The 25,039-nt window shown below is 48.4% G+C and overlaps 10 protein-coding genes across 10 annotated transcripts; 6 read left to right on the forward strand and 4 right to left on the reverse strand. All coding sequences in view use genetic code 12, as the record gives it.

The window, feature by feature from the left end:
- Positions 1-859: 859 nt before the first annotated feature.
- On the forward strand, positions 860-1,486 carry FOB63_003595 (uncharacterized protein; the record flags this gene model as incomplete). Its single annotated transcript, XM_002615269.1, has 1 exon — positions 860-1,486. The coding sequence occupies one exon, from the start codon at positions 860-862 to the stop codon at positions 1,484-1,486; it is 627 nt and encodes a 208-aa protein (XP_002615315.1).
- Positions 1,487-1,861: 375 nt separating this feature from the next.
- On the reverse strand, positions 1,862-2,590 carry FOB63_003596 (uncharacterized protein; the record flags this gene model as incomplete). Its single annotated transcript, XM_002615267.2, has 1 exon — positions 1,862-2,590. The coding sequence occupies one exon, from the start codon at positions 2,588-2,590 to the stop codon at positions 1,862-1,864; it is 729 nt and encodes a 242-aa protein (XP_002615313.2).
- Positions 2,591-2,839: 249 nt separating this feature from the next.
- FOB63_003597 (uncharacterized protein) lies at positions 2,840-3,751 on the forward strand (the record flags this gene model as incomplete). Its single annotated transcript, XM_002615268.1, has 1 exon — positions 2,840-3,751. The coding sequence occupies one exon, from the start codon at positions 2,840-2,842 to the stop codon at positions 3,749-3,751; it is 912 nt and encodes a 303-aa protein (XP_002615314.1).
- Positions 3,752-4,000: 249 nt separating this feature from the next.
- On the forward strand, positions 4,001-5,824 carry FOB63_003598 (uncharacterized protein; the record flags this gene model as incomplete). The annotated part of the gene is made up of 1 exon (XM_002615266.2): positions 4,001-5,824. The coding sequence occupies one exon, from the start codon at positions 4,001-4,003 to the stop codon at positions 5,822-5,824; it is 1,824 nt and encodes a 607-aa protein (XP_002615312.2).
- A 440-nt stretch (positions 5,825-6,264) lies between these two features.
- HST6 (ATP-binding cassette alpha-factor transporter) lies at positions 6,265-9,915 on the forward strand (the record flags this gene model as incomplete). The annotated part of the gene is made up of 1 exon (XM_002615262.2): positions 6,265-9,915. The coding sequence occupies one exon, from the start codon at positions 6,265-6,267 to the stop codon at positions 9,913-9,915; it is 3,651 nt and encodes a 1,216-aa protein (XP_002615308.2).
- Positions 9,916-11,940: 2,025 nt separating this feature from the next.
- FOB63_003600 (Eukaryotic aspartyl protease family protein) lies at positions 11,941-13,329 on the forward strand (the record flags this gene model as incomplete). Its single annotated transcript, XM_002615261.1, has 1 exon — positions 11,941-13,329. The coding sequence occupies one exon, from the start codon at positions 11,941-11,943 to the stop codon at positions 13,327-13,329; it is 1,389 nt and encodes a 462-aa protein (XP_002615307.1).
- An 851-nt stretch (positions 13,330-14,180) lies between these two features.
- Positions 14,181-17,219, reverse strand: UBA1 (E1 ubiquitin-activating protein; the record flags this gene model as incomplete). Its single annotated transcript, XM_002615260.1, has 1 exon — positions 14,181-17,219. The coding sequence occupies one exon, from the start codon at positions 17,217-17,219 to the stop codon at positions 14,181-14,183; it is 3,039 nt and encodes a 1,012-aa protein (XP_002615306.1).
- Positions 17,220-18,699: 1,480 nt separating this feature from the next.
- On the forward strand, positions 18,700-20,898 carry FOB63_003602 (protein disulfide isomerase; the record flags this gene model as incomplete). The annotated part of the gene is made up of 1 exon (XM_002615259.1): positions 18,700-20,898. One exon carries the CDS (start codon positions 18,700-18,702, stop codon positions 20,896-20,898), a length of 2,199 nt encoding a protein of 732 aa, XP_002615305.1.
- Positions 20,899-21,275: 377 nt separating this feature from the next.
- FOB63_003603 (uncharacterized protein) lies at positions 21,276-22,169 on the reverse strand (the record flags this gene model as incomplete). The annotated part of the gene is made up of 1 exon (XM_002615258.1): positions 21,276-22,169. The coding sequence occupies one exon, from the start codon at positions 22,167-22,169 to the stop codon at positions 21,276-21,278; it is 894 nt and encodes a 297-aa protein (XP_002615304.1).
- Positions 22,170-23,065: 896 nt separating this feature from the next.
- On the reverse strand, positions 23,066-23,599 carry FOB63_003604 (uncharacterized protein; the record flags this gene model as incomplete). Its single annotated transcript, XM_002615257.1, has 1 exon — positions 23,066-23,599. The coding sequence occupies one exon, from the start codon at positions 23,597-23,599 to the stop codon at positions 23,066-23,068; it is 534 nt and encodes a 177-aa protein (XP_002615303.1).
- Positions 23,600-25,039: the final 1,440 nt, after the last annotated feature.

Raw genomic sequence — 25,039 nt, forward strand, 5'->3', positions numbered from 1 at the left:
GTGAAGGTAATCGAAGGCTATAAATGGAGTCTTCTTGATAATCTTCAGCAGAAGCGCAGATAGCTATTCTTCTAGTAAGGTTCACGACTCTGAATGGCTACCATTGAACGAAATGTCTCAATAAAACAGACAACTTTGCGAGACTGGAAAGTGGATTCGGATGAAAATATTTGACTGATGTTAACTGCATTAAAGTCTTTCCGGAAACCAAACAAACGTTATAATGACCGTTAGTGTTCCATCAACAATGATTGTATATGTCCGTATGAGTTGGCGCCTTGAACTAATCTTCATTCCGAAAACATTACATTGTTTTTTGATGAGACCAGATGTCAATCTAATGCGCCAGAATGAACCAGACTTAGAGAAAGTCGAAACAGAGTATTTTAGTTGTATATATATTCTAACACTGAGAAATCGATTGATTCGACACTTTTTCTATGTCATATCCGTAAGTATCGATGGATCTCCCCTTCATCTTATTAGAATCGTATGGATGCTCATAGCCTTTCAAAATAGCCTAACTTACTGAAATAGTGAGTATCATGCTTTTAGAAAAACTAAACGTAGGTATGTTAAAGACTACATGCAAGTACAGTCCTTCAAACGACCTACGAAGAATCAAGCGAAAGAGAGTAAACATGCCAAGTGTGAGACTGGCACAGAGTTAGAAAAATCAATAGACTTAATTCTTTGAATCTATTCAGGTCAGCTTTTCAAATAGTCACAGAAACTCATTCAACGAGTCTTCCGAAATTTCCAAAATCACCTGAATAAATAGGGCATAGTGCCAACTTGAATGGAATTGTCCACCACTGCTAGTTCTGAAACCATATCAATACAAATGCTTGTGCTTTGAATGGGTAAATCTCTGGCAATACTTCCTGTCCTGCATCTAGGCTCTTGTAGATGCACCCGTGCACCACCAACATCACCACTCCAACTACTTCAACCCATCTTCATGTGGCCCTTCGGATCTGGCGACAAAGACACCGCAGAGCTCGCCAAGGAGCTCCCGCAAGACCTCCAGCTGTTTTTTGGCGCCGCAGACCCCGCCACACGCTCCGGCGCCGACTCGCTGAAAGATGAAAAAGTTGCCGAGGTGCTAGCGAAACAACCGCAGGGCTATTCGCACGAGTTTGCTGCATACAAGCGCGACGAGCTGCTCAAAAAGGCGGTGGCGGTCAACTGCGCCGAGATCCAGCAGGCGGTGGTGGCCTGCTACCAAGGATGGCTGTTGGTGAGCACCAACCACTGCATGGACGAAATCAAACGGGCAACGCGATGCACAGAGGTGCAGCAGCGGGCCTTGCAGCGCATGCGGTATGCGGACTGTTACAGCCGGCCGCAGTGCCAGTACATGCGCACGGTGGTTGACCGGCTTTTCACAGAAAATTTTGGCCAATACGGCGAAAGGGTAGACGAAGAGGCCGAGAAGGCGTTCAACCGTGGCGTTGATGCTGCGTTCGAGCGCGCATGGCGATAGTGAAGCAAGAGGAGGAAAGGTAAGGTGAGATGAGGTGAGATGAGATGAGATCCGATGGATGTGATGTGAGATGAAATGAGACGAGATGGATATGATGTCAGATGAGATGGGATGAGCCTTCAATTGAGATGTGAGTTGAAACTGAGATGGTACTTGAGAAGAGATGGTGGTTTAGATTCAGCTTAAGTCAGTTCGGTGTACATGTTCCGTTCACGCTCAAATCATCCGAAGTGAGTCAATTCATCCAAAGTGAGTATGCTCAATTCGACTTTAGGCAAATCCATTCAATTCATGCTATTCAATGGTGTTTTCCACTATTCACGCTCGGATCGCTCTTCCAATTCATTTTGCATGTCCCTCGCTCATTCATATCGTTTATTTAAGATCTTCGCTGACCGACCGCGCAATCTCGACCCACAAGGCCAACTTTTCGCCAAACGTCATCAGCGCCACAAGGCCCGACGTGCTTGGCACCAAGTAGACCTGCAAACGCCGCCCACACTGTCTATAGAATGCATTTGCGGTCGCATCTGTCTGTAGTCCCCACTCAAAGTGTCTGATTTTGTCTCCAGTAAATGCCCGCACAAAAGTTTCCCACACGCCTTTCCCGACCACAACAACGTGTGAAGCGTTCGACAGACGGATTTCACGCATCACCCGCGGCACGTTCGCTGTCTTTTCGGAAGGCGACAAGTGGTGCGCTGCCCGAGTACACCGAAGTACCAAATCTGTGAACCCGATGCCTACGTCAACCAAACGACCATCGTCGCGGAAAGATGCTAGCCCCTTTCCGTCTTGGAACAACTCCAACACTAGTGGGTGGTCCAGAATGCCTTGCGCCTGCGCCACTTGTGGAAGAAGTGCCAGCTGATTGAAGAGTTTCCAGAAAAGATTCGACGGATGGGCGTAGTGGTGCTGCATCTGCGCAGACTGGACACCGGGATTGAACCCAATAAAGAGAAGACGAAGCGAGTCTGAGATCATCGGCGCAAGGTCGGGGCCTGCTGTTGTATCGGCCAGACTCACGATTTTTCTGCTTCTTTGCTTCCGCAAAGTTTTGTGTGACAGCGTTGTTTTGGAGGGTCGCGTTGGAATATCGACCATATCTTCTGGGAGAGCAAGGCCAGGAATATCAGCCAGTTTAGTTTGCCCAGCAAGATTGTTCAGGTCGCAAGTGGGATTGCTCAGATCACTATGGTTAGCTAATCCATTTTCTGTTTGTGTGTGCTCTAAGCCAGTCAGCCCACCTTCCACTACTTCATCTGAAATCACACTTCTTGAATGATTATCTGGCTTTCCTCCCTTTTGATCCTCTGATTCCTCCCATCGATACGACTGGAGCTGCTGCAAGAGATGCTGCTTCATGGTGTGCGCGTGCAGTCTGCGCTGTTGCGCATTACATCCATCGCACGCGCGATTCAATTCATCTTGCATCTCATGTCCTTTGACACATCCACCCCCATAGGCCGAGCCACTGGCGCCGACAGCATACCGCTTCTGCCGATTGACAGCTTGGTAACGCCGCAGAACCCTGCATCCATACTTAAAAACAGCCCGTCCCATCTGCGGCCCGATAATCCCCGCAGCCGTCGCGTCCTCTTTTCGCCCACCACAGAGGTGGTTTGTTTTGCCAGCGACACCGAGGCGGAAGAAACCCATGAACAAGAACAAAGCCTGTGGCAGCGTATGTTGGCCGATCCGGCGGTGCCGTATGTGCTTCTGCTTTACCTCCAACTTTTCCTCAACGTTGTGATTGTAGCAGCGCTATTGTACCTTGGATACACGTTTGTGCGGACCGTAAGGCGGGACATCGCCCATAGAGTGGACATGTATACACTGGACGCCGTGCACGAGATTCTGCGGTGCCTGCGCGAGTACTATCGGAACCGGTGCAACGGGCATGCGCGCGCGCCTGCCTTGGAGCACAGCTGCACCCAGTGGGAAAAGTGCATGAATCGCGACCCGCAGCAATTGGGCCGAGCCCGCGTGACTGCGGAAACATTAGCGGATGTAGTCAATGGGTTTGTGCGGCCGCTCAGTTGGAAGCTGGTGGCGGTATTTTGTTTGGCCTTTGGCGGCGGCTTAGGCGCAGTCAACATTGGCTTGGCGCGGTGCAGGCGCGCTGCAGACGCCATGCGCGCGCCCAACCCTTTGCGCACGCGCACACGCACAGTCAACGTTGCGGATGCGCACGACGAAGAGTCTCCGCTCCGCGCGCGGTCCTTCATAAAGCCGGTTCTGGACAAACAAAAGATGCTCCACTAGTGAGTTGGACAGAGCCCTACCATGCCGCTCGTTAAACGCAAATACTCTCGAGCTGGCTGTGCCGAGTGCAAGCGGCGAAAGATCAAATGCGACGAGGTGCATCCCGTGTGCGGCAACTGCACGCGCGTACGCACGCCGTGCGTGTTCCCTGCGCCGAACCATCGCAACAAGCCACGACGATTCAAGTCCGACAGAACGCCAGAAGCAGCCGTGTTAGGCACTGCGGAGGAGGCCCAATCGAGCCAACCAATGGGGGCTAATCTACCGAACCCACCAATAGACCAAACCAATATATCAGGCCAACCAATAGGCCAACCTAATTTCCCAGATGCTAGCTTGGCAGGCGCCCACGTTTCCAATGGAGTAGCCCACGGTTTCGACAGCATGGGCCTTGCAGACCCGTGGCCGTGGCCCATCGATGCGGCATTGCTAGAAACGGTGTTTGACGACGCCAGCAACTTGGCGCATGGCATCGCAGACTTTGACCAGCCAAGCGAGGGCGTTTTGACCGACGACGTTCTAGGCGATGCCGAATGGGCGAGTCTTTTGGCGCTGATTGGCGCTCCCGAGCCATCCAAAATGGACATGGCCGGCGAAAACCAAGTGTCCAACGCCGAGCTCGCAAGCGCACTCTGTCGCCAATACAACTGGGGCGCGCCCGAGCAGTTTTACCTCGGCGAGTTGGCGCACGGCCAGTTTGCGCGGTACATATTCCCGTTCGTGCTGGATACGCGCCGGTGCCCTGTGATGCGCGTGGTGCTCGAGTATCTGGCGGCATTCGAGTACATGGCGCGGGCGGCCGTGGCGCTCGGCGCCTCGCTCGCGTACAATGTTCTGCGCGACGCCCGCCACGACCGCAACCAGAAGAAATACACCGCCGAGTGTATGCGGTTGCTTGGCGCGGCCTTCGACAATATGGAGACAGGGCTGCTCCGGCACATCGAGGGCCTTATCTGGACGGTGTTGCTTTTGACGCTGCTCTTTTGCGACTTGCTTTACCCTGACCTGGCCCAGGTGCCCGTGTCGTGGGTGGCGCACTTGCACGAGGCGCGCGCGCTTTTGGTCAAGTACGAGGCGGCCGCTCGCACGTCGCACTCTTCGCGCCCGTTTACGCCGCCGCGCGGCGTGGTTTTTGCCCGGCTTCTTTTCTTCACCTATGACTGGATCGGCAAAATGAGCCCCGGTGCGCGGCCGGCGCCGGCGGAGGTCGACCGAAGCGATATATTCCACTCGCACTCGTCGCCCGAACTTGTTCGCTGCGGAGTGGTGGTGCCGCGCGGCGGCTCCGACTTTAACATGCTCTTGTGTCTGACGCCCGAAGTGGTGGATGCGGTGTATGCGTTGTTTGAGGCCATGGGCGTGCAAACCAGAGAGGAGAATAACGTGGACCCCTCGAAAAGCATAGGTCCCTTAAAAAGCCCTTCTGGAGTGATCCAGGCCAGAACCACGCCCGCGCAGATCCGCAGCATCATGGCCGCGGTGGAGCGCGCAGCCAACCAGAAAATCGTGCCGGACATTGGGCCCGACTACCGCGTGCCGCACGACAGTCTCGCGCACCCAGACTACTCCGGGCCGGGCCGTATCGCGCTCCCGTCGGGCGCGTTGGCGTATTTCGACGGCGAATATTACTCGTGGTGCGACGTGGCCCAGCAGCTGCATGTGTGTTTTATCCACTTGAAACTTTTGACCACGCCCGGTCTTCTCCACGTGCCGCGTAATCACCCCATGATCCAGAGTCTTGTGCGGGAGATTATTGCGCTCATGTTTTTCGTGCAGCCCAAGCCGGCGGATTTCCGCCCTGAAACTGCTGTCGCCCACACGCGGAATTATTATTTGCCCAAGGAACTTTTCGATCTCCATGTGGTGATGATTCAGCTCCCGTTCCGCATGTGCATCGACATCACGGACAACGAGGACGACCTCGAGAAGCTTGAGCTTCTTTTCCGAGGACTACTTCTGTTGGGTAGCGGAAACAGCCTTCTGGCCCTCAAAAAGATCGAGCTTGCCCTCCAGCGGGAGCCTTCGGCGCCTTATACAGAGCACGAGTACACCGAGTGTTATCCGGTGTACTGAGCGGTGAAAACACTGCTTTTATAGAAACAGCCACCACGGCTATGTCAATGTGACCACGATGTATTATGGAATACTGTAGTTTACCATGTTTGGTCTCCCATTGTCAGTATCCGACCCAAATTCCCCTTTTACTGGCCTTTTACATGTATGCTTTGACATGCGGCAAAGTCAACTACGCATCCCGACACCGTGTCTCTAGCTGTGCCTAAAGCAATTAAAGAACATCCGGCCGATTTTCTTACAGATAATCAGTCAATGTTCTTACAGATCAGGACACATGATGGTCGAATTGGCTCCCTGATTTTTTGGATTCTATCCCAATTCCATGGAGTGCATTCGCTCAATTGTGCTCGCCCAAAAAGGAAGAACATAGTGCATTCGCGACATGTCTGCCACCCCACCGAGACATATAAGGATGGACTATCGTGGCAAAGAACAGCATGGGCGAAACAAAGAGCAATTTCCAGGTCCATGAGATTGCGCTCGCTTCGAGCCACAGCTCTTGTGGCACGAACAACGACAGAAGAACTGCCAGTGCTGACGAAAAAAGCCGTCGCAACGCTCCGCCGCGCGCCTCGGTTTTTCTATTCGCTTCGGCCAGCGACTGGGCGTTTTTTGTCCCCGGAAGCATTTTCATTGTGATTGCTGCCATGGCATCGCCCCTCCAAACGTATCTCTACGGCAAGCTTTTCGAATACCTAGCACATTTTGTGGCGGGCCGCATTTCGCTGGGACAATTTTTGAGCCGCTCTCGCGTCATCTGCGGCGCAGTCATCGGTATGGGCGCCGCCCGCATGCTTTGTACATGGGCAGGCGCGGCGTTGTGGCTTCTTGCAGGCGAGAGGCAGCAAGACAGAGCGCGCCGCGCCATTTTCCGCACTCTTGTTGCGCGGCCCATGGCTTGGTTTGACGCCCGCAACACACTAATGGGAGAAATGGCCCAAGTGTGCCGCAGCATCGAGGAGGTGCGTGCGGCCGCTTCATTAAACACGGCGCTGCTCATCTCCGAAGCGGCTGGAGTCACTTTTCTTTTCGCCATGGCCATGGTTTCGCTGTGGCGTTTGACACTTGTGGTGATGGCGCTGGCGCCTGTTATGGCTGTGTGCAGCGGGGTGTTTGGGCGCCAGACTTTTGTTCATGCTGAAGCCGAGAACCGAGCCAGTGCGCGGGCGTCGCATATTTTGGACTGGGAGTTCGCGCAGGGCGATCTAGTGCGGACTCTCAACGGGCGCGACGCCGACGCCGCCCGGTTTTCCCGCGCAGTGGAATGTTCGCGGGCCGCGTTTGTTCGCATGGCCGCGGCCATGTGTGCCAACGGCGCCATCCTTCGCATGTTGGGCAATCTTCTCTTCGTCCAGGGTTTCTGGTATGGCCATCACTTGGTTTCAGAAGGAAACCTTAAGATTGGAGAATTAGTCACTGCCATCGGGTCGTGTCTTTTGTTGGGGTCACAAGTCGCTGGCCTCGCAACAACTCTTGCGCACAGAAATCAGGGCAGGGCCGCCGCAGCCACGATTCAAGAGTTTGGATTCACAGAGGTCAAACAGCAGCATGACGAAAAACTCCAATGTGTGGGACTGAAATTGTACGCAACCAAAGAGAAGCCACAGGAATCCTTTATAGAATTTAGTGGCGTCAGTTTCGGCTACGACCACCGACTTACGCTCCAAAATGTCAGTGCAGTTTTCTGTGCCCCTTCGCTCAATTTCGTTGTGGGCCGCTCGGGCTCCGGAAAGTCTACGCTTGCGCAGCTTGCCATGAACTTTTACAGTCCCTTGCAAGGATCTGTGCTTTTCAACGGCGTCAACATCCAAAACTTGGCCGACTGGTCTTCGGAAGTGATGCTTGTCGAACTGACTCCTCAAGTTTTCGAGCGGACAGTGGGCGAAAATGTGGCCATGGTCGGCGCGGCTCCGGAAGAGGTTATTCGCGCTTGCCAGTTTGCACGCATTGACCCGAGCCTTGCGGCCGATTGCCTTTCGGGCGGCCAAATCCAACAGGTCGGCCTTGCACGGGCTCGCGCGCGCGATCCCGCAGTGTTGATTTTGGACGAGGCGCTTTGTTCCATCGACACCGTCACTCGTGCAGCTATCTGGCGCGAACTTAGGGCGTGGCGGCGCGGGCGCGTGACAATAGTCATCACACACGATCTATCTGAGGCAGCGCCCGACGACCACGTTGTTTTGCTTGAGGATGGGAAGGTAGTAGCAGATTCGATGAACTCGAAAATCAATGCAATTAATTTCAGCAGCGACCTACCCAAGCATGGATCTCCAAGTACAGCGTGCCTCCTCGATGTATCAGGCTCCAATTCCGATATGACAATAACTTCAGAGACACTAGACACTTCATCTTCAGATACTCAGGAGAGCGTCGCGGGCATTTTCCGTATTCTTCGTTTCTTCTGGGCAACAACGCCGTCGTGCGCACTTCTTTTCTTCGGCGCCCTTCTCTGCGCCGTTTCGGCGGGCGCCACTCCCGCGCTTTCCTTCTGCACCTCCAAGCTTCTTCTGGCGTCCGTTTCTGCGCGCCCGGCGCCGCCCCGTTTCATGGTGCGGTGGTCGCTCGTGTGCATTGGCGTTATTTTGGGCGACACCGCCGCACACTTTTTAGGCCACTGGGCCGTCGAAACTGCGCTGGAGCTGTGGATTGTCAATCTCCGTAAACGTGCCGCCGCAGCTGTCAACGACCAGGACATGCTGTTCTTTGCCACCCGCGACCACCATCCTGCCCGCCTCACGACTTTGGTCATGAACGATGCGCGCGATCTCCGGGCGCTTGTGGCGGAATTTGTTGCCGGCGCCATTCTGGTGGTTGTACTCACTGTTTCCGGCTTGCTGTGGGCACTCGTTTCAGGCTGGCAGCTTGCACTTGTTGGGCTTGCATTTATTCCGGCTGTGGTTGGTGCTCTGGCGCTTTTTGGCGCGCTCATGCTGCGGGCAGAAACGAAATACAAGAAGCGCGTGGCCTCGGCCGAGGCGTTCAATCGCACGGTTGTGGCCGGCGTTCGCACCGTCAAGGCGTGCGGGCTCGCGCAGGCGGTGGCTCGTGACTTTGACGGTTTTTTGGCGCGGATTCGAGTCTCGGGCCGCGTGCGCGCAGTGGCCACAGGTTTCGGCCTTGCCTTTCTGGAGCTCTGCACTTCCGCGGCCACCGGCACTGTCATGTACTATGGTATGGCGCTAGTGGCAAAAAAGACTTATTCACAACAGCAAATGGTCGAGACCTTGTCGTTGCTCACGTTCACACTAGTGGGCGCCGCTGGGCTTGTGCACCTGCTTCCGCAGATTGCGCGCGGCCAGAGGGCCGGCACGAAGATGGCGCGGCTTGTGCAATTGACTCCGCTGGAGGTGGAGACAGGCGGCACCGGCGAAAAAATCCCAGCCGCGTTGGCTCGGCCCGCACCTCCAGGCGTGTTGGTGTTATCGCTCGAGCACGTGGATTTTGCCTATGGCGATGCCGAAACGTGCCAGTACCGGCGGGTGTTGTGCAATGCCAATCTTGAAGTGCGCGCAGGCGAATGTGTTGCTCTTTTGGGCCAGTCGGGTAGCGGCAAGTCGACGGCGGCGCGGCTTTTCGCGCGGCTCTGGCGCGCCGACCGCGGCCGGGTTGTTTTTCGCGGCCGCGACGTGCTTCTGCTCGACCCGCACTGGTACCGCGAGCAGGTGGTGGTGGTGCCGCAACGGCCGCGTGTTTTCGAGGGCAGTGTTCGCGCCAACTTGTGCTACGGCACTCGCCCAGCGCCCGACGAAGAGTTATGGCGCGCGCTCGAAGTATGCCAGGCGGCGGAAATTGTGCGGCTGCTTCCGGGCGGGCTCGACGCACCTGTGGCCGATTGTGCTCTTTCGCTGGGCCAGCTCCAGCGTCTCTGTGTGGCGCGGGCGGTTTTACGGCGGCCCCAGGTGTTGGTTTTTGACGAGTGCACACTGCATTTGGATCGGGCGACGGCGGACGCGATAGCAAAAGTGATGTGCGGCGGGCTTCAGGCGCGCGCGCCCCACTTAGCCGTGGTTGTTATTACGCACGACGCGGCGGTTGCGCAGCGGTGCGGGCGGGCGGTGCGAATCAACTCGGGCGAGATTAGAAATTGAGCGAAAGTTTGCGGTAGGAAAGTTTGCGGCAGGAAAGATTTTTGATGCGAATGTACTGACGCGAAAAGTGCGGTTGAAGATTTGCAGCCGAACAATTTGGCGCAAAACACAATTTTGCCCAAATCAATTCTTCTTGCAGCCAAACAACTTGCCGCCAAAGAGTCAAATGGAAACATTTTGATGATTGAGCCTGTGAATTTCGAGCCCATATTTCAATACCAGTTGGAAGTTGGTTATTCTTGCTATTCGAGTAATGGTGTGGTTCTTGAGGAAAGCTTTGGCACCTTTAATTTCTTTCGTAGGCGCTGGCGCCATTTTTGTGATGGATTTTAACTTTGATATTTTCATTTATATTTTCAATTCAAGAATTTAGGAGTTTCTGCTTGAGTGGCAGGTTGATCTTCTGGTAAGAGATAGAATAAATGCCTTTGTTTATTTGGTTCATATTCGGTTTAGCCAGTTTATTGTTTGTCAGAACATGGATGTGGTTTTGTTCGGTCTAGTGTATTGCTCAATTTCAATAATTATTTTGATCAACTCATTTTGATAACTTATTATTTTGACCACCTCGTTGACTACTTATTATTGCTCAATTTCTTTCTCATTGTGTTCTTTCAATTTTTTGAACTGTGTTTCTTTATCTTATTGTTATTCAATGTTTGTGCTCGGCTTTTGGATCGCCCAATTTTGTTCACCATTGATTTTCGAGCACATTGAGATTGTCTAAGAATTCAACAGAACGGTTCTGCCAAACAAATATGAAATGAGTCTTCAGTAACAGAGAATGGAAGAACGTAAATGCGCCATGGCAATTAACGTTGCTAGTTGAATATGTTGGAGTTTTAACTGCAAGTATACTAACAACTTGGAAAATTTCTTGATAACTGAAAATAAGGTTAGATATCATTAACAGATCTCTTCGCCCAAATGTTCTACTTTTAAGTTTGTTTCAATTCTACTTGGGTTCTCTCGTAACGGTTGTACTCCCATTTAGTGGAAAGTACCAATGTCCACATACTGATGTTCTTTCTGAGAAATCCATACTGATAATTTAGACTTATAGCATCAAGTTTATTTCAAGACGAGGAAAAAGTGAATGAGAAGCTTGGTAATTCATGGATGGATTAGAGGATAACTCTGTGAAGACTACATAATTCATTTTGGGCATCTAAACTACAGGCTCTTTTTTTGTTCATTTCCACATCAATCCAATCCACACTTTCGTTTTCAGTGTCCCACCTTTACATATTCTATCTCGTGGAATCAGTTTTCAACGTGGATAACGTTGTTTCAGCGGCCATATCTGATTAATTTGTGAACTAAACAGCACGTTCAAATACGAAGTTTGGACCCAATTAAATCTTCACCATCTTCTGAGTCACATGTTGCCGTCCTTATTAGAATATCTACGCTCTCTTAATTCATTCTAACGAGTTGTTTATTGCTTGCATTTCCTTAAGATTTCTCTTCATGAAATCGAGTTGAACGAATGGAGATGAGCCGAACTGAGCAAGACATGTGATCGTCAAATTAGGGAAAATCTACATATACTGAGGTCAAAACAGAATCAGCACATTTCTAATCAAGAAAGTCGCGTGCTGGAAGAAGCCACTATCGGGAACCAATCAACTTTTACCGGATTAAGACACTCCTATGACAGATGGGCGTGCATGAAAAAAGAAAAGCTTCAGCATCTCGTATGCTGCAGTCGAAACCTTCTCTCGCAGAGGCTTCGAAACTTGTGGATTCAGTTTGACCATGCAGCATCTTTTTCACTCTTTCGAATCCTCCTTGTTTTGATATTCTTTGATGGGAGGACCATGAAAACACTTTATTATTCTATATCAGACATCTCGGTGATTGAGAAGTACACTTTTCTTGGCACGTCATTTACGAAGACGCGGCTCTGAATTTATCATTCACGCATGCATTAGCCTGCGCCGGCCCACTTATGATAAAAAGACCAGCTTCTTCCTGTTTCAATGAGTTTTTTTTTTTTTTTCTTAGCTTTGCTTCGTCCTTTCCATGCGGGCAGCTTTTCTTCTTTCCGTTGTCGCTGCTCAATTGGCCTGCGCTGAGCCTTTGAACGAAAGAGCCGATGTCTCTAAGCAAACTCAAGGTGTCTCTTTCGGATCTCCTCCTCAGCCAGTGAAAGCTTCCTTTGGGTTCGACTCTGCGGAGCTTTACATTCCGCCGTTCATAAATGGAACTAATGGGGCAAACATCACTCGAAACTTCACATTCGGTGACATGGATGATGCCCCGAATTCTTACACGGACCATCCTATATTTGGAGAACAAAAAGTTGTGGTGAACGGTTTTGAACTTCAAAATTTCACTTTTGATGGTTGGCATTCAGACTATATTTACGTTGGACTTTGTCTGGCGTTTACCCCGTGGAACCTAGATTCCCCAGAAGATTTTCAGATTTCTACAATTGAATCTTTGAAGGATTCGGGGTACATCAAATCCAGGTCCTTTTCTGTGTTCTACAATACCAGTGCACTGGAACTTGAAGCCAATGAAGTGTTGTTTGGCGCAATAGACCACGGAAAATACGAAGGACCTTTGGTGAAACACAAGCTCTATATGAATGAGACAGTCGCCGGGGAAGGGTATACCATTCATCCGACCCTCGCCATGGATGGCATGGCGGGCTACAACTTTCTGGTTTCTGAGCAGATTGTAACTCTTATAACCGATGAACATTGGTATCTTCCCCCGGAGTATATTGCAGCTTTGGATACGTATTTTCAAGACAGATACGGGTTCAATTTGACCAACGTTTCCTGTCTGATCATGGACCTGACTGAGTACATCTCCTTTTACTTCAGTGGCGTCGAGTACCGTATGTTGGACTCGGGATTTTTTTCCTCATATGTCGAAAACGGAACCACGTTCTGCTACTTCCCGGGGGGAACGATCGATAGTATTCTGTTCAATTACGAAATCAGCAGGAAAATCTTCAGCCACCATTACCTTGTGGTGGATTATGACCATGAAGAAATCGGCATTGCCCAAGCAGCAACCAAATCTAATTCTCCAACTATCGAGGAATTGTCCACAGGCATTCCCCTGGCCACCCCAGCAAAATACTATAGCTACACATCGTTGGACGAGACTGTGGTAATTCTCAGTGACTCGGAGTTTTACTTGACAACATCAATCAATCCATCTAACTACTCAATGTACACAGGCGAACGGTTGGGCTGGAGTGCCACCGAGGAATTTTATCTTTCACATACGAGTTCGTCCACTCCTTCCAATTCCGTCACATTGGTTAAGCCAACTGCATCGTCGACGGCTGGAAACAGCACAAAAGCTAGTTCTTCCTCGAAAGGAGTTGGGGCTCTGAAGGGGGCCAGTGCTCTTACTTTTATTGGTTGCATTCTCGGTACTTTGATGATGTTTTAGAACTATATCTTACAGGGATTAAAATAGAGTAACAGAAGAAATCAAACGTCATGCAACGTTAATTTTCATCATAATGGGTGGGCCGCCGGAAGCAAATCTGAAAAGAAAAGTACCTTCGTTTATCCACATTGATAATATTGAAGATATTCAAATATTATTTAAGATTAAAAGCCGTTTAGGTTCAGGAAGTATAATTTTTAGAAATAGAAGAAGTAAAGAAACTAATAAAGAATATCGATTAGCTCTCTATGCAAATAATAAGGAAAATAATCAGTACATAAAATGAATTGAATAAAAAATCAAGTTTATTACCTAATCCTGTAGGAATATCAAGTAATTTAGATAGAATACCAATGCATAGATATTTGAAGATTTTTCTATATTTGTGAATATATTAACAGCTGGTTTATTTGCATTGTTCTCACACAAGTCAATAAAATAGAACTTGCTAAAGGTGATTCAGAGCTAACTACTAATAATCAAATATGACTGAAGCTTTTTTTGCTCCTAATATTATTTCCTAGATACAATTTGACTATGTATAAGCTTAAGTCTAACCTGGACGGAAGCAGACGGAAATCTTTCTTGCATCCAACCATTGGAAGTATTAGAATTAGAAAATTATTTGCGAGTAACACTCATTATTTTAGTTTCAAAATTCTCTTCATAACTGGAGTATCTTAGACATCACCATAAGGATTACTCATCCTAGTACTTCAGTGAACGAGCAAGATTTATTTCTTTTGAGTAGCTTCCCTATATCCTCGATTTAGACAGTGAAACTTCACTACATACTAGCTCAAACCAATTTATTCAGCATCTGCTCGATAAACAGTGCCACATCTATAAAATCACAACTTAATGTTGATGTATGGCACTTCAACATCCTCACCCTCCTTGTCGTCGCAACAGATCTCAAGAATCAAGTTCTTGGTGCCAGCAGGCACCTCCTTCTTGCTAACGGTCTGAATCAATTGCGTGATCTTCATTGGTCTTCTCTCATTCAACTTCTTAGGTGGGAAGAAAGATGCGTACAACAAAGTGACGCCATAGGACAACATAGATATCTCCAAACCTTCCTTCTCCTGGAAGTGGTCGAGCAACTCTTGCAAGGTGATGTCACCGTGGATCTCAAAACGATCCCAGATTTGATCAAACTCCTTGTCGTTGTACTTTCCGCGGGCCGAACGCACTGGTTCGGAAAATCCAAAGAATGGAAGTGCCAAGTTGACAAAACCGTTCTTGTACACTTCAATGTCCTTGTGCTGAGCCACAACCTTGTATAACTCAAGACAAACCAAGCCAGTAACCAAAGCAGTTGTAGTGGCAATGGCAGGAATGATCTTTCCGGCAATAAACTTGGTTTTGCTGGCGTCTGCGGTTTCAATCGAGTAGTTCAAAGCTCTGCAATTAGACGCAGCAGTGATAAACTCAATGTGGTGGTTGGTGTCGTCATCCTTCTCAAACTCGATTGGGGTCAAGCGGTAGCCGGCCAAAGTCGATGGTTCAGGCAAGGATGCAGCAATCTGGCGAATCTCCTCTTCATCAAGAGAGCCGGAGAGCGACTTTGCTTGTTCCTCGGCCTCGGCATCGTTTGTGGCGATCTTGAGGCCTGTCTTTGGCTCGAAAGGAGGCACTTCGACAGTATCCAAAACCTTCTTGTAGTCATCGAAAGTTGCCTTGGTCTCCTTTAAGCCGTAGACGTAAGCCAACAAGTTAGCACCACCAATGATGAAGTTGAGGTGGTCTGGGTTGTTGATGTCGAATTCCAAAGGTGTAGGAGCCCGCTTTGGTCCAGACCAGAATGGCGCGCCAGTCGAAGTCACAGCATCCTCAGGGAAGTTGTACAACAACTGGCGGATCTCGTGGTTGTACTTGGTTTCAAACTGTATGCGGGCCCAGCGAATACAGTCGTCAAACGAGTAAGGTCTATTGTTCAAAAGATCAGCGATGTTGCGCAATGTGCCCTTGATGTCAGGGTTCTGCTTCAAGTTCAGTTCGACGTAGTTTGGCTGGCTCAAGTACAAGTTGACAGTTTCTGGAGAGTCGGCAAAGTAGCCTTGGAACAAGGATTTGGCCCAGGCGATTGTGTGGTCAATCTTGTTGGGGAACGAACGCAATGTACACAAAGGAATCAGTTTTTCGGGAGGGTCCTGCGACGACAGGTACGACTCGGTCAAGTTGGGGATCACAACCTGCGTGTTACCCTTTGTGCCCAAAGTTCCAGACTCAAGAAGCGGTTTCTTGAAGAAAACACAGCGTCTGTCGACGTAGGTACGTGCGTCAACATTGTCCAAGGCGTTGGTGACAAAGTCCAAGCCGTTCCAAAAGTCGTCGTCGAAAATGTGTTCGGTGTCTGGGCCGACTTTTTCCAAGCGGGCGTCGATTTTGCCCTCCAAGTCTGGGTTCATGTGCACCACCGCCTGGGCGGCAATCTGGGCCTTTTGGCCGCCCACGTCTTTAGGACGGAACAAGAACTGCCTGTTCAAGTTGGACTTTTCGATCGAGTCCATGTCGGTGATGACAATCTTGCCCTGCGAGCCCAAGCCCATCATGGCCCAGTTCTTCAACATTTCGCAACCAATGGCACCGGAGCCGACCAAAAACACACGCAACGCAGCGATTTTGCGCTGGAAAGCTTCGCCAAACACGGCAATCTGGCCGTCGTATCTGGAGCCACGAGGCTTGCATGTTTCAGCATTGCGGGGAAACGCCTCTGCATCAGGCAAAGACTCCAACAGGTCAAAGTACATCCACTGCTTGACGGGGCCAAACTTGCTCAGGCAGCACTTCAACACCTCCTGGGCCACAAGACCTCCATAGAAAGCCGTCATGGCCGGAATGTCACCTTGCGCCTGGTACGCCAACTCCTTGATGATTTTCTCGTCCAAGTCGCCCTCGACCACGCCCGGCAGCTGTGCCGCCACCTCTTGCGCGTATCTGAACGTCTCGTTGGCGTCCTCTTCGTTGTAGGGTCTAGGCAAATGGCCGTGGCGGGTTTTGAACGCGTGGAGCGCCTGGAAACCCACGTGGAGCTGCGGAGGCCGGTCGAACTTGGCAAAGTCCGAGTGGAGAAACTCGGGCGCTGCCAATTGCTTGCGGAGCAGCTCGAAGCGGAGCGTGGTGGGCATCTTGACCTGCTGGTACAAGCCGCCCTTAACGTAGGTGCCGAAGCTGTCGTCAATGGAGATTTTGAACGCGTAAGGGCCCAACACCTCCACGCGGCGCGGCGTGCCGTCGTTGAGCTTGGGCATGCCCTCGACCTCGGAAAACCGAACATAGTCGCCGTCTTGCAAGCCGTGGCGATTGTCGTCCAACATGGTCACAGTTCCGTTGGGCTCAATGTCCGACACAATGCCCGACAAGGGCTCCTCGCCCGTCTGGTCAATGACGGTAAAGTCGCCAAAGTCCACAAACAACTGGCCGAAAAGACCACGCACGTCTGTGGCGATGAAACCAACGTTGTTGGCGTGCGTGACGTCGTTCAAGCGCACCTGCTGCTCCAACAGCGCGTTGGTGGCCACCACACATTGGAAGCGGGCCACGTCGGCGTCGGCCAACTCGCTCAAAACCGTTACTGGAACGTACAGATTCAACTCCAGCAACTTTTCGCGTGTCACGTCGGCAGTGGGCTTTCCAACGTCCTCCTCGCGCAAGAAAAACTGCGTCAGAAGGTCGTGGAGCTCCACAGGCAGCGGGTCGTACAAGGAAAGCGACTTGACGCCTGCAAGCGCCACGTTTTTGGCGATTTCCACGCCGAGGCCCTTGAGGCCGATAATCAAGACATTGGCGTTCTGCATCTTGAGCATGGCTTCCTTTCCCATGACGTAGAGCTGCCGCGAGTACAAGCTCTCGTCGATGGAAGGGGTGTCGATTTGCATTTCTGTCATTTGAGAGTAAAGGGTGGGTTAGTAATTGTCGCTTGGGTGAGGTGGAGGCGCGGTCACGTGATGGGCGACAGAAGAAATGGAAAAAGAGAAGAAAGAAGAGAAGAAAGAAGAGAAGAAAGAAGAGAAGAAAGAAGAGAAGAAAGAAGAGAAGAGAAGAAAATGGAAAAGGGGACGAGGAAAAAGGAGGATGTGAGGCAATGCAATTGACTGGATCTGAAGGTTTGGATATTAGTCAAGGGGACGATTGGGTTGTTCTGGAGGGTCGTGTTGTCTGCAGGACACAGCAACGGGAGATCTAAGACTATATGTAAGAAGACTACATGCAAGGGCAAGAAGCATAAGACTAACGTAACGGTGGCGAAAGTATGAATTGAAGTAAGACGTTGAAAAATGTTTTAGTTCCATACATGATGGTTTGAGCAAGTGAATTGCTCAGTTTATTTATATGTACACCATAAGAGATTCTTATAATCGTATGACGACTCATAGGATAGGGATATCCTACAATGGTAATTCTACAATAATTTCTACAATTCGTAAAGGAACCTGCAATCTAAAAGAGGATACGGTCTGACCAATGTACTGTCACATAATGTAGACATGATCGGGATGTCGCATTTACACGGCTGATCTCACTGAGATTTAATTAACTTTATAGACGAATGGAAATAGCATGATGGAAAATAGCATGATAAGCATGGATTTGTCAGGAAACCCGGCATCTTGATATAAAAAGGTAAAGTAACATTTTTAATTACGTGGTCATTTGATTATATACTATGTAGTCCGTTGACTCTGCAAAATTCGATTGAGCTATACATTGGTTGAGCCAAAAATTATTTTATCCGACCACAGCAATAAAAATGAGCCACTATTCTTCCTCGTCCACTACTAGTATTTCGATGCTACTAACTTCTTTCAGGCATCGATATTTCACTTTTATCTTGTAACTGGAAACTGTAGATTCTTAGATCGAAAACGGCTAATAAATGGTGATAGCACAATTGTTAGTCTAATCGGGCCAAAAGATGTAAACTCATTGATCTTGGCTCACCAGTCAAGCTACCATGCCATATCTACGAAACCTTTAAAATTTCAAGTAGGACCGACAATCTTCAATACTCCACAATAAAATAGACAATTTCCGTTCTTCCAGGCTTCCAACTATTTTTTTGCGGGTTTATGTATTCATACTCAAGGCCAACCAAAAGCATTAAATCCAAACTCAAACTACCGCATTAAAATACTTACTTCAAAAAAATAATTCAATTGTTTCCAAACCATCAAGACTATCAAAACTATCAAAGCTATCCAAACTATCAAAACTATCAAAACTATCAAAACTATCAAAACTATCAAAACTATCAAAGCGAGACAAACCAAAACCACTTCATACTGGTGTCCCGGCTACTTTCATTCTCCTGCACACCTGGCATCTTCCATAACCACCTAAACATCACGTGCCACTTTCTTCTTCCCCATGAAGCTTTCTCTAGCGGCCACGGTGCTTATTTCGGCCGTCTGGGCGTTCCCAGCGGCAATTCCGCCGCCAGTGGCGCTGCTTACCGTTTCAAGAGTCGAAATCGCCCCTTCGTCGGCGCTTCCAGAGCCAAAAGCAGACACAGACGCCAAGTCTGACCAAAACAACGAAAACACAAAGGCTGCCGCAGAAGAAACGGCCCAAGCCCAAGCCTCGGGCCCTGGGAACTCCAAGAAGCTCCCGGAAGAACTCACGCTTGCCACATTTGACGAGTTCACCGCCTCGCATGTGACGTTTCTCGAGTTTTACCTGCCCTACTGTTCCCACTGCAAACAGCTTGCGCCCAAGTGGAAGAAAACCTTCGAGACGCTTCAGAAGGAGCAGCCCGACCTACCGATCCACATGCGCCAGGTCAACTGCGTCGAAAGCGGCGACTTGTGCGAGCGGGAAGGCATTTCCTACTACCCCAACTTGCGGCTCTACGTGCCTTCGAAAGACGCCGCAAAGGGCAAGTTTGTGGAGCTGTACCCGCGTGCAATGGACAGAACGCCCGAAAGCTTCTTGCGCTACATGGTGCGGTCTGTGGCCGAGTACAACTCTGGCGCCATTGATCTTCCAAGCGCTTCTGTAGAAGGAACGGCGGCGCTCGGATTGAACATGAGTGCGGGCGAGATCGACGAGCCGTACTTTGTGGCGCTTTTTGCAGCCTCTTCCGCCGAGTGGGCCAAGGACAGCTTCCTGGACTCGTGTATCGACTGTTTGGAGCACAAGCAGACATGGTCCAAGGTGTCGAACCTCGTGCTTGGCGACGCACGGACTGTGCACTTCAACTGCTTCTCGCAGGCGGGAATCTGCACCAAGTTGGGCTATCCGGAGCTCACGCGGCCGGACGCCACGCATTCGCCCAGATATGCGATGTTTTTGCCTCGGGCGGCCGGGCTTGTGCGCTTAGACTACCGTGGCGAGCCCACGTCGGCTGAAATGCTGCGTTTTGCCACGAAAGTGAGCACCAGTGGCCGCTTTGAGCATGTGTCGCGGTCCGATTTGGCCAGTGCCGGTTTTTTGAGTAAGAGCATCGACAACAGTAAAAACGGCGACCGTGTTGTGGTTGTTTTCGCATATGAGGCTGAAGCAGTGCTGACCGAGGATAAGGCGGTGCTTCCATATATTTTGGAGTCGGTGGCCCGCTCTCCGTTTGACGTGACCTTGTACGTCTCCAGTGAAGATTTTTCGGAAGCGTTGAAGGCCCAGGCAAAGGGATTGCTTGAGTACGTGGCACAGGACGAGTCTTTCAAGGTTCCTGAGTTTGACGCCAAGTTGCACTACGCCACCATGTCGTCTGCTTTGCCCTCTCTTTACATCTTCAAAGAGAACCTGTTGGTTCCAGCGGTGTACCAAAACTACGCCCTCGAAGACATGCGGGACGAAAAGAAAATCGCAAAGTTCATTGAGAAATATAGTCATCCACTCTGTGGCCCCTTGACTCCGGAGTTGGTGCGTGCTTACTTCAACCACAAGGGACGCAAGAATGCCTTGCGTGACGACAGAGTCGTGGTGACGTTTGTGAATCTGGCAGACCAGAAGGAAATGTCGGCACTTTTGCAGAAGGTGTCTTTGCTTGCTCACGAGTACAGCCTTTTGCGCAAGCAGTACTACTATCTGCAAATTCTTACACGCAGAAGCGAGAAGAAGGTCCACGTGGACAAGATGAAACAAGAAAAGGCAAAGACAGCGGACATTGTGGGAGCTATGCGTGAGCGCGTGCCCCACTTGTTCGAGGACGACGACGTTGTATTTGCTTATGTCGATTTAGCCGAATACCCGCAGTTTGCAATGGAAGCGGGATGGGATGTCGACGGCAGAAACTACGTTCCAGGCGATGCAGTGGTGGTTTCCAAAACAAACAAGTATTACTGGGATCAGAACTTGCAAGGAGCTCCGTTGAAAATGGTTCCCTCTTCAGTGCGTCCTGTTTTGGAATATTTGATCGACCCCAAACTTGTTCTGGAGAAGCCAACAGGTTTCTCGGCGAAGTTATCCAACTCGCCGTACCCAAGTTTTCTCCGGTACTTCGACTTTGTCCACCAACACGGCTTTTTCGGCTATCTTATATTCTTCCTGGTTGTGTTCGCTGTCTATAAGGTTGTGACAAGACGTAGGCTTCATCGTGGGATCATTAGCATGGTGAAAAGTGACTGAGGTGTGAAATTCAAGAATTTGTTAATATGAAGAATTAATCGAGCTTGGTATTAGGTTGAGTAGACCGATTAAGTGTTAAGAGTATTTATGCCAGACTAATATAACAGAAAAACTGTACTTCAATGTAGGAGAAAACAATGAATTGTGTCTGCTACCCATTCAAAGGAACAAACTTTGATGTTTACAAAAGAACCTGGTTGAAACGACGCATGAGTATTTCCAGATAGTAACTAGTTCAATACACGATAATCAGAAGAGTCCAGAATGTATGAACGTTTCTGGCCAAGTTTTTTGAAAGTATTTATTTGCTATGTAGTGTGGTTTTTTTTTTTTTTTTTTCTTTAAAGAGCTTTTTGCTTAATTTGCAAGAATGCTGTTTATTCTTGCAAAAGAATGCTTCTGATTCTTCGGTCTCTGTCCATTAGAAAGTGTGAGGGGTAAAGAGTGATATTTCTAGGGCTTCTCTTCTTCATTTGACAAAAACTAAGTCTTTTGTCTTTGGGTTGGGCAGACCGCACGATGATTGGTGATCTGGCTCTAGTCTTCAACAAGTAAATATTCGATCTATTAGAAAGAGCCTTCTCGTTTTCAAAGGCATTTCTTCTGAGAACTATCAAAGGAAGGAAAAAGAGAAAAACAAGGACATTAAAAATGGCCTCAGAGTTATTTTGAAGATAAGCTCCAAGGTTGAGGGCCAAGGAGCTTGTCCATCTCAAGCCTTCGAGAACTGGTTCAACACTTGGGCTAGAGAAGTGAGCAGGTGGAAGACCATGAAGCAACAAAATCAAAGTTGAGATCACAGTGTTCCAAGTCTCGTTGAAATGCTTCTGGAAAGGCTTACAAACCAAAAAAGAAGGTTTCTTGTCAGAAAACACTGTTGGAGTACCTTCTTGTCCGGTGACTAGAGATATTTGGTCGTCTTGGTTGTGACCAAAACCTATTTCAGAGAAGACATTGGTAGTAGTGGCAATTCTGGAGAATTTTCCAGAAGAGACCGCCTTTTGATGACAGTCATTAGCTCTGTTCAAAGATTGGGCTTTCCCATATCTTCTGGAGCCTACAATCACGAATCTATCTTTTCCAGTAGTTTCGGTTTCAGTTAGCAGAGCACAGATTGAGAAATCAGAGAAGAGATTTTCCTTTTCAGGACCGAAGCTTGGAGAGGAGACTTCCTTCAAAGAAGGAAAGTAAGCGAATTGGTTCAAGTTTTCCCAAGGATTGATGTTCTCCTTGATGGAAACTTGGTTCACAGGAATGATGAGATGCAACATTCGGATTTGTCAAAAGTTACTAAGGATGAGAATAAGAGTTGGATGGAGATTTAAGATTATTTTACTTCAATATGCTGTATCTTCTATGGTAAGGAGAGAGCAAAAAAATTGAAGTAAAGAAAAAGAGTTCAAAAAAAAAATTGTGATTCGAGCAGATCTGCCCTCTTTTATACCCAAACATCGAAAAAAGGAATTCAAGATTTGGATCATAAATGCATAATTTTTGGTCTGCGGCTACCTATTTGGGTTGAATATGTACGATTTAACGTCTGCTGGTCTGTTTAGAGACATTTTCGGTATGCTATGAAAACTGGTATGCGGATATGCATGGAAATGTGCACAAGCGGCTAAAGTGCGTTGGCGTGCATGGACATCTGTTTGGTAAATGAGAACAAATACTGTGGAAATGCAAGTTTGAAAGAGTAAAGAATTGAGGAATTGCAAATATCTTTGGGATTGAACCATCGGAATAATCTTCGGCTGTAATCTGATGACATGTCAGTTAATACTAAAGCTATATAGTTCACAATAATTTGTACGGCAAGTCATTCTATAAAATTTATTAATCTTAATAATGCATAAAGTACTACTTTTACACGTAACCAATCACACAATCATGGATCAGGGCTACAATGATCTGCAGCCTCATTCCATGCATCAGCGTTGATCACCAAGCAGGCCAACAAACAAGCTGCCAGCAGACTAATGAGTCCGCATACAATTGTCCATCCCATACCAGTCGCAGAGTCCACATTTCAACAGAAGTCGTGGTCCATTTAAGAAGTCGTGTTCCGTTCCAACAATTGTCGTAGCCCATTCCAACAGAAGTCGTAATCCTCCCAATTGAATCACTGCATCATAAATCTCCAGTCAAACCCTTCATACAAACGTATGATTTATTCGCCAAGGACATGGCGGATTCGAGCATCTGTCTCTAGCACTTTTCTATACCCTCCGTTGAGCTCTGCAATGTCATAGTCCTTTCCCGGAACGCCACTTACCTCACTGTAAGGAGGAATCACAGACTTTGGAGGTATCACGGTCCCGTCTGAGATTACACAACAGTCGTTGATGACACTCATTTCTCCCAATTGGCAGTTGGAGCCCACATAAACGCGGTTCCCCACTTGCGCCAGCCGGATTACTGTGGACAGGCCAAAGAAGGTGTAGTTTCCAATCACGACATTGGAATGCATTGGGGTGTCGCCGTTTTTCTTTGCCACAGGCGGCTCGACTCTCGTGTTTTCGGAGAAGAAACCGTACTTCCCCAAAACTATGGATGGGTCTTTTGATTTGGTGTTCACATCCCCGTTTAGGACACAGCCCTTCGAAATGGTGCAGTTTCCGGAAATGGAAATGCGGTCAGAACCGGCGATGGTGGCATTTCGAGAGATCCGGTTTCCTGTTCCGGTTTCGATCCACTCGTCCATGTTTACCCATAGATGTCTTGTATTGTGTGCCGGAGTGGATAAAAAGGAAGACTTCCCTTGTGTTTTCGCACAATCGGAAAAAGACTTTCAGAATGTACTTTGTTTGTCTCCAGAAAAGATGGTGTGCTAGATATGAGCTTGGCAGAACTAAAGTGGTAGCATGAAGTAGATATTAAAGGGTTCCCTTAAATGCCAGTTTGAAATGATAAGTGGGCGAGTGTAAGAGTATTTGACAGTCTTGTTCACACATCTAAAATCGTCTAATTACTTACAATCGCCCTGTTTTAAATATGTATAAAGGCGTAAGGTACTGGTCTTTTTGGTGGACAGTTATATTTCTTCGGAAAGTTGATTCACTATTGTCATGGTGAAATATCTCACGTCCTGAGAATTGGTGATTGTGATTTATTGGCGATGAAGAGGGGAGGTTGGCCCATCATTTTGAAAAGTAGAGTAGTGAAAACTTTTCAAAGTTACTTTTATACTGGAGGTGTATATCACATTGTTTTGTTGTCTGTTTAGAAAGGTAGAGCCTGTCTACTGTCTGTATGACTATATCATTTGAAGTGCCTATTATTTGGTCTATTGCACGGTCTTAAGAATTGGATTGAATTGATAATACCAAGACATTAAACTAGGGTTTCAGATTATTTGTTTTATGATATTCTGAACCTTACAATAATTACGGAACTGTAGCATGGACAAAGCATACAAATTGAGAACGTTATTTGTTTGCCATCAAATTTTACGGTTCTTCTGCCCACTTACAACCAACCTCTAGTATTGAGGCTTTTTATGAAGTTGAAGGCAAATGTGCCGAAGGACTTAAGCTTCTCTATGAGAGATCCATAAAGGACAAAGAGCCAAGGTATTTGATGGCATGAACAAACATGTCGTTCTGATTAGCTCATCATACATTTCTGATGCCAATTCTAAACTCTAATTCTTCTTACGAAAACATGAAAGGTTTGATCATTAGTGAATCGAACGAAAACGTGAAAGATAAGATCATTAGTGAATCGAACGAAAACGTTGAATAAATAACTGTTCGAAAGAACTACAAATAACACTTGATCAACTCAATCCATAGATTTTTTCCATTCTTGATTGGCTCGCTCAGTCTCGTATATTTTCTTTTTTTTGTACCTTTGTTTTCCGCTTACAATGCCAAAGACCGTATTGGTAGACAATGTGGCCGCACTAAAGCATGCACGCATCTCCTTATGGATCTGTTATCTTGGCCTATATGCCGTGCCGTACCAGAAACAAGAAAAACAGCAAGAAAAGAAATGAAAGAAATGAAAGAGATGAAAGAGATGAAAGAAACCAAGATACACTAACATCCAAGCAACAAACAAAGCAACTATAACAAGAAACAAAGAAGAAATATCCCCAAAATTCAAAGCTTAAGTTTCTTAGTGCTAGCCAACGTGGCATCTT

This window comes from Clavispora lusitaniae (assembly GCF_014636115.1).
Source record: "Clavispora lusitaniae strain FDAARGOS_655 chromosome Unknown tig00000105_pilon, whole genome shotgun sequence".
Classification (NCBI taxonomy): Eukaryota; Fungi; Ascomycota; class Pichiomycetes; order Serinales; family Metschnikowiaceae; genus Clavispora; species Clavispora lusitaniae.